Genomic DNA, 12,234 nt, shown 5'->3' on the forward strand with positions numbered 1-12,234 from the left:
CTACAGATTTTAGATGATGGACACATGAGTGTGTGTCCCGTTGTAAATAGTTGTTAGCGCATTTGATCGTTTATAAATGACGCAAAGTAAACCGGACCCCAAAAAAAGTTCTCAGAAATATGTATTTCTCGTAAAATTCGTTTTCCTACAGCCAGAGTGCGCGGCAGTGTCATTATTGTACATACACATGTTTGGGGTCAATTTGTTTCAACTACTTTTCTTGTCGCTTATGTGCTTATTTTGCTTTCACTGCTGCTAATATTGCGGTATGCTTCTCACAAGTGGCATGTTTGTATGTACTTATGTATGCGTGCATATACTCATCTGTTGGATGACACTCGAGTTAACCATTGAAACGCTTTTCTTGTAAGATTAACGTGCATTAAGATCATTACACGCTGACTCAAAAAAACAATTATCTACTATGACACAAGTGCAGTATTGTTGTTAAATTTTTATATATTACGTTTGATTGTCAAATTTTCTAAGAAGAACATAATGGTTCTCCTGGTAAGACCGGATTCTACAAACTATGAAGATGTCTCGTGCTTAGAAAACTAGCATATTTTCCGAATATACTTTAATTAATAGCAAAATCTTATCACTTACCTAAAGATTTAAGTTAAAAAGAAATATTTTCGTGCTGAATCTTGTTTTGCTATCAGAAATTAAAGGTTGATCTTGGCTATTTAAAATAAGTTAGAATTCCAAATTGATAGAATGCTTTTAGTACGCCTTCTCTCAGCCTCCACTGCGTATACGTAACCAAATGCTTTTTGCAATTGCAGCTTTTGATGTTTCATGAAGAAGACTAATTATCATTCACTAAGAGCGCCCTAAGGCTACGGTCATATAATAGGCTGCGAGCGACAAATAAAGGCAATGAGTAGGTCCAGCGGTGAACATAAAAGCCGTGATTATCAGCTCACAGAAATTGACTAACCAATTGACCAAACAGAGTCTGTCTCTCCTTAATGGTATTTTTCATGTTACATATGTGCAAATATTCATGTAAAGCCTCTCCAATTTATTATTTTGCCATTCTGTTAATCTTTTACTATTTGCCACAATTTAATTATTCGACCGGCCAGTTTTCGATTTCCGACTAAGTTCTCGACTTTCTAAACATTTTCTTGGGTGACTGATTTTTTATGATGAAATAAAGGAGTAAAATGTCCTAGGCGAGACCTAATGGATTTTGATAATTTACAGTTGAAAAAAAACAAAATTATATCTCATAACCAAAGCGTTATTCAAAACCAAAATTCAAATTTAAAATTATTTCTTTAATTTTCGTTAATTTTGGCTTTAATTCAAGAATGAACTAAATGTTCGTTTTGTTTTTCTGCAAACACTCAAGATTTCATGGCAACGTACAACTTCAACCCTTTCGTTTACTTATGCTTCAAGTGTCCGAGAAAGGCAAGTCAGTAACAGCAAATAGCAACAACTGTATACTCGTATGCCCTTGACATTACAACGTTTCATATGCACGCATTTCTATTTGCATGCAAATACTTAAGACACACAAGTAAACACCACTAACACAATAGACACATTTACATGTATGCACAGGCGCTTACCCACTCATATAATATATGTATGCATGCACTTGTGCAGTTGTATGCTTGCGTTGATTTGTGCATGCATACATTCAGACATCCATATATACATTTGTATTTGTGTAAGTCCTTTGCTGCCCTATCAATAAAATGAGCATGGCGAACGACAGCTAAACAAATATATGTACATATATGTGTGTGTGTATGCATTAGAAGGCCGTATTGTACATTGTCCGCATTCAGTGTGCGAACTTAAAGTGTTAGCCCGATCATTGTGTGCGCCTGTGTATGGCCAATACTCGTACTTGGACGAAAGTTAATAAAAGAACAAAACACATAAGCAGGAAAGATCAACACTTATGCACATACTCGTAGTCGTGCAAACATACAAACAGAAGTGCAAATATTTAGGGATGGAAAAGCATGTAAAGGTCATAAGCAAAATGTGCAAAGTGTATGATGGTTGCGGAAGTTGGCAGAAAAAGGAAGTGAACAAAATTTGTTGCATGACATTGGCACTGAGGAGATGTAAGATGTGCACTAAAATGCTTGTGTGTTTGGTTGTGTGTGTCCCTAAAGGTGTGATCAAACATGGCAAAGAAAGTGAATTGTGAAATTATTTGCTGTCTACACCCGAAAAGTAGTTTGATATGCATCGGTTTTTCGCCAATCAAACTCGAAATGAAAATTGCATAATCAGACTGCAATTATAAGAAAGCCTACAGATTTGAAAAGTTACTTTTAATTTCCTAGCTTTATGCTGGGTGTTTATTACACGTCTTTTTTTATTATTACTATTATTTTTTTTTTTTTTTTTTTTTTTGAAAGAACATATTATAATTTGCCACGGAATACCAAGAAATTTTCGGTGCCAGTTGGAAACACCTAGTCAATACCTTCCCCACCTGATCGTTTCAACGCAGAGAAGGACTATCACTTCCTTTTATACCACCAGCTGGTACCGCATCGAATACTTTCAGAGCCGGACCGCTTGTATCGATTCGGATAAAGTGACTTTCTTTAGTTGGGTCTGGATCCACTGGATCTTTATTCGCTGCACTGTTTATGTCGTCGTAAAGTTCATACAGCTTGACGTTCCATCGCCTACGATACTCGTTGTCACCAACGTGCAAAGGTCCAAAAATCTTCCTCAGAATCTTTCCCTCAAACACTCTAAGTAACACCTCATCGGATGTTGTCATTGTTCAAGCTTCTGCGTCATACGATAGGATGAACATGGACGATACACAAAAAAAACCAACCAATGACACTTCATTGCTATCTGAATAACGACTGATTGGACGGGTGTGTGAATACATGTGAAATGATCGTGAAGAATTCGACTAGCAATAAGATTGTGTTAGTGATATACGAACAACAAATCAATCCAACCTTCACTCATGTTGCTTGGTTGCTATCTGAACAAAGACTGATTGGACATGTGAAATGATCGTGAAGAATTCGGATGAATCTCCGAAGTGATGTGTCAGCCAAAGTTCCCCTCACAATTTCCTTTTTCATCACAGCTAAATAGCAAATCTGGTAATGTATCATCCTTGGATATAAACCATCTGGTTGACGATTTTTCGGTCCATGGCCGGTCCCTGGTATGGGCAGGATGTTACATAATTTCTAATGAGTTTGTTTCAAATCATATTCTTTCAAAGTATGGAGTGTTAGGGAGTGGGGTTTATAGGGTAAAATATTAAAATACAGGGTGGTCCATATAGTGTATTTTTTTAAACACATCAAAATCATCAGCAAATCGATATCATATCTCCGTGGTACGCTCTACGCTTGAACTACGCTGTCAAATACTGCGCACTTATTTCAAAGAAACTGTTGTGTAACACGAATAGTGCGTTTATTGAAAAGAAAGTAAAATCATCTTTTCTGATGAAGCGCAAAGTCATAGTCGAGAAGCCAATGCATCCTCAGAGAGTGACAGTTTAGTATGGATGTTGCAGCAGTGGCACCATTGGCTCTTTTTTTTTGCTTTTTTTTGTGGAAATGCTGCATTTCGGTCAACGGTGGGCGCTACAGAGATATAACGATTTTTTGTGATCGGACATTGAAGACATCGACTTGAACGATCTTTGGCCTCATTCCATATAGCCTATGCCCCTATTCGATTATTTGCGCTCCGAGTTTGGTAATCGTGTTAACGATGTCAATAGACCACCTTTGAGTTACGTTTTGACGCCGTTAGAGTTTTTATGGTCTTTGAACACTAAGTTAACAGATTGCGCTACTGCGAAGCCAGCCGGGACAGCCACAAGAATGGCATCGTTTTGAATAAAAACCGAATACTGAAACAATTGATTTTTGTTAATTTTTGGAATTTTAAAAAGAATTTAAAAGAATATTATTATTAATGAAATTGTGGATGTATATAATGTGCTATTTTATATATACGTTTTTTATATAAAGTGCATTACATGCTTAGACTTGCTGAAAGTAAGCATGGCAAGGTAAATGTCTGAAAGCGCCTTTAGTGTACTTATTCGCGTGAGTAAATCTTTTGTAGCTATTAAAGATTTGTGCAAGTGCAGATAAATCACTACCTAAACAATGAAATATTCAAATTTAGAAAAATTGTCAGTAATGCAGTAAATATGAACCATTTAGCTAACTGTAATAAATATATTCGAGCGAGTGGCCACAACTGAAGTGGAAGGTTAACAGCATCTTAAAGTGTGCGGATGTCAAACTAAATAGAAATACTCAACAATAAACGACTACCTTATATGTACATAAATATGTATGTACTTTTGATAAAACAACTTAAGTAGACTTAGCACTTTTATTCTGTGAAGCACTAAATCAGTTCATCATTCATAGCTGTAGCTTTAGTAGCCATCTTAATAAAAGTAGAATATACTTATAATACTAAATTGGTTTATAGTAGATCAGAATTTATTGATTATAAAGCAAAACCTGTTGAAGTCCCATAAGTTGTTCTACCAAAGAAACACAGATATGCACATAACATCCTTCTTTAGTTATTTGGTTGAACTCCACCTGCAATTTATGGCTAACGTCTTGAAATTGTCGTACAGTTGTATACCCCGCATGACAGAAATGCACTCAGAGGTTTGTCAATGCCTACTGAGGGGCTATTAGGTTATTAGGCTATCGGTTGCCTCTTACCCACCCATTCGGCCACGGCGGCCAAGAATATAATTGTAGACCTCTTCTATTCGCCATTTCTCTGCTCAGCTCACTTGACCAAAAATTTGCATATGAAAGCGAGAGCATAGTCATCGAGAAAGCCTCGAAGCTAACGAGCATACGAGTTATACCTCATTAAACTGGTATAATTCGCTATCTTACAAACAAATGTAATTTTAGGCAGCTCTATTCCAGCGCTGCCAAGATATGTTTATTTATACCAGTTGCTTCATTTATTCGCCACGCTTGGCGAAAAGAAGAGACCTCGTAAATATAAGTCCGAGAAAAACTGCGATCTTTTGCCATTTCCAGGGCTTGTTTCTCCTCCGAACCGCTTTTACTTGAAGTGGACTTATTTGCCAGCTCACGATCAGCATATACAAGGCGGCGCAAAATTAATCATCCAATTTTGGTTTTAAGTAACTTTCTTACTTTCTTTCTTTTTATTTGGAAATCTTTATTTTAACCTTTATGCGCTCCATTGCTTGTATGCTTCTATACTGCACTTTTGTTTTTGAATAAATTCTTTATTAAAGGAAAAAAAATAATTTTGAGTGATGGAAATCTTTATTTCATTTTTATTTTCAATCTTTATTTTTATTTTCATCATTACTGGTCTGTTTGTATACTGCAGCTGTTTAGTTCACACGAATATGATTTGCGTATGACGCCATTTCCAAAAATTATAAAACTTTCGTTAGGGTGATTAATTTTGTGCCACCTTGTATACGGTACTGAGTTACTCTGCTTTTTGTTGAGCCCGAAATTACTATCAGTATCAAAGTAACATGCCAATTTAAAATTAAACCAGTCAGTGGCCTAACTTTTATGGAATATTTTGATAAAAATGGATTTATTGTGCTTTCCGGAAGCAAAACTCTTCGTTTGAAATGTTTACTTCGTCCAGAATCCAGAAGTATGAATTAAATAAGAGATTCGTTTAACTAATAAAAGATTTCAGCACATCTAAGTGGGAACTTCGGGGTCGCAAAATATTTGATTCAATCTATCTGAACTGATACATTTTGCCTTTTCATTTTTGCAGTCTATTTACCAAACATTCACTCCCATTTTCATATAATAGTCTATTTCTACAAAGAACTTGGGCAGTTAAGAGGTGTGTATATTAAGTTCCAGAATTATCAAGTACTTGCACAAAAGGAGAATCGATTAAAGGTGATGTCGGTAAATCAGCTGATTTGCTATTTTTCTTTCGCCGCGTCCATGTGGCTGTCAGCACAGAACGAAACAAGGCGAATTCATTCTTTATTTTCTGCTTTGCCAATTCTTTGCTGTGACATTCAAACGCACGAAACATTGTTTTTGGTCTAGTGTCATCAACTTTAATGAATGCGCCTTGCATGCACCGCAATAGAGTCAACTCCAACAGATGTTTCTGGTTTACATCTTTTAGATCATTTAGATAGCTAAGCCAGAATCAAAGTGTATTTAAACAAGTGTGCTACGCACTGACAACGCCAGCATTCGGCAAGTATAAATATTATGTCAATATGTATGAAAGTCATTAACGCAAAAAGTATTCAAAAAATGAAGGTGCATTTAAATATTTTTTTTGTAACATTAAGGCGTCTAATTGTTTTATTTTATTTTTTAATAAATAAATTGATTTCGAAAATTTCAAACATGAAGCATAGAACTTCTTGATAAGACGCTAAATGTTACAACTGATGGCTCGACATAGATATTCTTAGAGCTAAACATAGATACCGCATCAGAAGACAATTTAGTGGAGGAGTAAGAATAGTAGTGTAAGCCCAAACTAAACTAGTCTTCAAGTTCAAACAAAATTCATGAAATCATTCGTACATGGAGATGACGGACGGGGTTTTTAATTAGTAAGTTAAGTCTACGAAGAGAAATTTCTAACGAAAACACATGGGCGTTGAGTATCGGGGCAGCGGTAAAGAACCTACATTCAGTTTTTGATTGACGTCAAACATTTTTATATTAGAGAATGGAATGGAAACATTTGAATTAACAAAAAATATGTGTCACCTAACAAAGTAATATATTCCAGACGCAGCATTCACTTTAGTATCAAACATTTGAAGACTAAACAGTTCGAAAGAAATATTGTGTAGCAAAATATTATAATAAAATGCTTGAAGTTATTACTTGTGTTAATTTTTTGTTCTCTTGATCAAGTGCGAATGTGTACTTTTTGGGTATTTAGCGTTTATTTATTCTCCTACGCGTTTCCACAGAACTTCGCGTCTTCTTTAGGAGTCTCATAGGAACTTTTTCGTTCTGATATGCATTTATGGGTTAAATCAATGTAAACAACTTTTTGACGTTGCCGTTTTGACATATAGCGGGTGTTTTTATAGCTGCATGAGAACTACTGTTATCGATAACTAAGGTTAGACAACGGAGAATGGTAAACTGTGTTGAGATTTGTGTTCAGTTTTCTGACTTTTTGGCAAGACTAAATGGTGCAAATTTACTTTGAAAAAAAAAAATCTATTCTCGAAGTTCATAGAACACTGGCGGCGCCAGCGGTCCTCATTTCAAAAGAAACGAATATAAGTGGCTCGACAAGATGAAACCCTTTAAGTATCCCCTACAGGCAGACGTAAGTTTTTTACTGTGGTTTTATCCACAGGTTTTATTTTTTATTTCTTCCTTCCTACAGTGAATGGCGAACGTTATCGAGCCATGCTGATTGAAATTGTTACCAAAAATTAATCAGTTAAACATCGACGACATTTGGTTGATTTAAGCCATACGGCCAGATTTATTGTGAAAAAACGGTCAAAAATTGAACTGATCGAATGGACTATGCAACTCATAGCAGCGGTGGAATGCCATGAAATTATCTACCCGATTTTAATAAAAGAATCATTCCACCAATATTTCTGGTTTTATTATCATTTTCAGTTCTCCAGCTCTTAAAAAAAACACCCGATATATATTGCCTGCCGTCATTACTCAGCACACAAATGTAGATACTTATATGAATTCACATTGAACCGAGCTATCTGCATCTACAAGTTGCATGTATTTAGCTTATTTTTGTAGCATTTGTTATGTACAAATATTTGGTTTAATAGTTCAGTTATTCGAAAAATAAAAATGAAAATTTACATATATAGGCTAAACATAAAGAAAAGTATTTTTCCATACAAAAATTCTGTTATTTTATTAACGAAAATTTCAATCCGAACACTATATGCTGTATCCGTATTAATTTTCCTATATAGGAGAAAAAAAAATTCCAACGACGAAGAGATGAATGGGGCCCACCCTAGGCAGTCATTTAAAAGGGTAAAATAAAGAATATTTTGTTCAACCAATTAAAACCATTATTTGCACATCTATGTATAGGAAAAGGGTGTCTCACTCGGGTGAAAGTTGAAAACTATAAAACCAACTAATTTCCTTCATTAAGTATCTTACGTCACGCATTTATCAGATGCCCCTCGTGCAGATGTAAACAAGTCAGCAATGGCAGGTGAGCTCCAAATTATTCGCAAGGCGGGAAATATGTCTTTACGTTTAGATGATTGTACGTTCTTTAGCGTAAAAATGAGAAAACAAAGCCTGTGGACAAAACAACAGTAAAAAAACTTACATCTGCCTTTAGGGGATACTTAAAGGGTTTCACCTTGACAAGCCACTTATTTTCGTTTCTTTTGTACAAACAAAACAGAGAAGAAAAACCAAAAACATAAAAATAATGAAGATTTTGTGCCCTAAAAATAACATGAAAAAATACACATTGTAACAAGAGTAAAGAAAAATAAACTCATAGGCCAATGTTTTTAAATGTAAAATACGAATAAAAGCGCTTGGTGTAAGAAAAAAATGGATGTAAAGTTTTGTTGTTTCTTCCGTATTCTTCTCCGCAAAGTTGTTTTCCCAACCTTAAATATGACTTTATGAATTCAGTTATTTCTAGAAGTAACAACAATAGCTGTTTAATAGTCAAAAAGGTCATATTGCGGTTTCGATACTGTTTTGAAATATGTTTCAGGATTTTGTCTACATTGAATTTGGTAAAATTATTGATGATTTAAAATAGCAATTTGCAAAATGCAAACGCAAAAACCGATTCAGGCAATAGAAGTTTTCAAAACGAAAATTTCAACAATTTTGAAGAATATTAAACGTATTAACGAATTTTATTAGCTGATTTTTTTATTTTTATTTTAGATTGTTTCGTTGACTGAAGTCAACTCCAGGACCAACGGCTATACCTGGCAAAAAAAAAATAAAAAATAAAAATTTAATAACTTATAAATAAGTTATATTTCTTGGGATATTCTCTTCTCCAATGAAGGTTATTAGTTATTATAGACTGTTCCTGTTAATCTGTTTGAATTTTCGATGACGTTTCGACACAATGCCCGATAACTTTCATTAGTAGCACGACGTATATTATGTAAATATATCCTACGAAAAAATTAAAACTTTAAATTTTGCATTATCTTGGAGCCATTACATATAATATCACCACGAAATGGTTGGATTAATATATGGAGAGTGGGAAACCGTTGTAGAGACGAGAGAGTGAATGATATTTTTGAAATTGAAAATTTACGTAGTTTGTTAGCGCTTACTAATATGGAGCGACTAACTACATTTTATCCAAAAATATTAGAATAAGTTTGAGGGCTTGACGACTCTGTGAATCGTATTGATCTCATGTGGGAGGAACCGAATTCATTAAGTTGCGTTAATGGTTATAACACGCAAGCAAAGTAACCTCTCAATATGTTGTTCCATTTGCGATTTGAGAGGTGCAGGCATGTGCTCGGCAAAATTAATTGCATACTTACAGGCAAGAAAATAATTTGCACAACTCGCCAAAACATTGACCGTATCAGTAGTGGGGGTTGTGAGTTCGGCGTCCGCGTAAACGCGCGATGAATAAAAGCTCCGTTAGTTTAGACTTAACTTACGTAACTTAAGTTCATATTTTGCCCATCCTCTTATATGGAAAGCTGTGCTAGTGGCTAGCTAAACCTTAAATTAACATAAAAACCAGTAGACTAGACAAACTGAGTATTATTTTACATTCCCAAGATAGTCGGTTCTAAGTTACCGGAATGTCCGGGACTAATACGGGCCAAGGACTTGTTACTACAGCCGTATTTCCCGTAGATGTATGTGGAATGTTTATGCTGGTAGAACTACAAAAACAACAAACTGAGTTTTAAGTGTGAACGATTTTATTTGATCTATTTCGTAGAATGGCGATTATAAATAATTATACTATGTTGCGAGAAGGCACTAGTAACTAAGACTATTGGGAAACTTTAAAGATAACCACGACCAGATCAGCATCTGGAACGCATTTTGGAAATTAAAAAAAATAAAAACGAAGGAAAATCATTGCAATTCTTTATATTTGAAATATTAACCCTTTGCGGTCGCATGTCTACTCTCAGTTACCAAAGTTTTTTGCCATTCCGGTCGTATGTCTACTCTCAGCCACCACAGCAAAGCTCCAATAATAATTTTATACTGTATTTATTTATAGAATTAAAGAGGACTTGTTCATCCTTCATAATCTTACAAGTTATGTATCACTGCTCTTTCGACGGAATTTAATTCCGACCAGTACAACACCCATGTACAAATTTTACACGTCCGAGTTAAGTTAAGAGCAACTGCTCTCGCTGTACGACTGACACAAATAACGGCGCCATATTAAAAAAGGCCGTCTTAAGGTACAACCTTGAGAATAAAACAGTTGAAAACAATTCAGAAGTTTGTATCTAAGAGATACCAATTTTCAAAAATATTATTCAAAACGCCCACCAGGTATTTCTTTCTGTACTTTGCTGTAATAAATTAGAGCTCTAATATTAAGTTTTAAGTAAAAAACCCGGCTTTTGCTTGTTGCATGAAGAGTGACTAAAATAAGACGCACCATTTATGAACATTACTCAAGCGCCCACCAGGCTACTCACCTACCCTATCAGAAATCAAATAGATTAACGAAACCAACGCAAGACAAGTATTGTCGAGGCCCTATGCTCCCGAAAGGAGTGAACAAGGAAAAAAATTAGGAAAACAGTATTTTTCCTGGCTGTATGCAGAATGACTAAAATAATAAAATAGTAAAAAAATATGTAAGTCAGTTAAATATATTTTAAAAATATGAAGCGATTAAGGAAACTGCTGGATAAGTTTTGTTGTTTATGTTATTGCATATTTAATGAAGTATTTATTGGAATGAATACTCCAACTTAGGCTGTGATTTTTTTTATTTAAACCCTTTGGTATTGCTTTACAGACAAAGCGTCTACAGTTCAGAGGCATACTCGTACGCATACATACATATTTAATATATCAAATGTCATACACAATTTATTTGCTATATCTGCACTGATCGTACACTGCCCTTGTACCCTTTTCGGCGTTTGCCAAACGTTTAGTGCTTCGGCTAATACTCTTTTTACTTTCTCGGTGCTTCCTACTGATTGTGCGTTACGTATACGCCAGTCCGCACACATAATGAGTAGTTTACCCAAAAACACAAAGGACAATGCAACTTGCGCCTAATATATAATTTAAGCAAGATTTAACCTTAAAAAATCAATGTCCTTCCTAACACAAATTGCATTTCCTTGTACCAACAACTTGCATAAGCAGCGCGATTCGGCGGTTCGCAGCGGATAACACCATCAATATTGTGCACATACATGCGTATGTATGTAGGTGTATTGAATATTTTTTTCGCAAATTTTATCCACACATGCGGTCACACACTTACACAGTTACTTATGATGTATATCTTAAGGCACACGCACAGGCTGGCTGTGCGGGAGTTATATAAAATGCATGAGTCAGTGTAGACATACCCTGTGTAAAAAATAATATATTAAAAGATGAAAGTGACACAACGGAGTTGGAAGACATGCTTCCACATTATCCTTTCACATCCGAGACGTGCACTTGCCAATCCCTTATAGATTCCAAACATGTACAAACGGCACCGCCTTATCAAATACTGTCAAGTCAATGCTAAAGCTATTTGATGCTCGCTCCTTTTTTAATACTATTTTATTATTGTTTACACTAACGCGTGTTGTGTTGTGTTGCGAATGGCGAATTGATTTTCGAGAACACAAAATTACTATTTAATTTTCTTTAATTGTACGAGTTCGATTATTATTTCTTAATCGTTATTACGCCATGCGTGACTTTTTTTTAGTTAAGCTAGTAAATTTTATTAGTATTGTTGTTATTTATTAGCACAACCCCATCGAGGCGTTTCGTTTTTGGTACGGTTGAGTGCCGCTGCCGTTGCCGAGTAGATTTCGTACGTTGCATTTGACAATTCACACTCGACTGAAATGGGGATCTCTCCGGATGGTAAACATAAATCAAGCTCTTCGCTATGGTCAACGGTTTCCTTTGACGTCGGCACTTATAGAGTTTGCCATTGGCTTCACCCACACAGTAACATACGCATGTGTATGTGTGAGTGTTGATATATTTTGTTTATTCTTTTTTCCTGGCAAGTGGTGGA

The 12,234-nt window shown here is 35.3% G+C and overlaps 1 protein-coding gene across 1 annotated transcript in view; it reads right to left on the reverse strand.

Annotated features, from left to right (window-relative positions):
* The window catches only part of LOC128856918 (contactin-2), a 57,832-nt gene extending 45,798 nt beyond the window's left edge, over positions 1-12,034 (reverse strand). Inside the window, exon 1 of the mRNA XM_054092363.1 lies at positions 11,564-12,034. Coding sequence (XP_053948338.1) covers positions 11,564-11,621 — 58 coding nt within the window. The 5' untranslated portion in view covers positions 11,622-12,034. The remainder of the gene's footprint in view (positions 1-11,563) is intronic.
* Positions 12,035-12,234: the final 200 nt, after the last annotated feature.

Source organism: Anastrepha ludens, chromosome 3, assembly GCF_028408465.1.
Source record: "Anastrepha ludens isolate Willacy chromosome 3, idAnaLude1.1, whole genome shotgun sequence".
Lineage (NCBI taxonomy): Eukaryota > Metazoa > Arthropoda > Insecta > Diptera > Tephritidae > Anastrepha > Anastrepha ludens.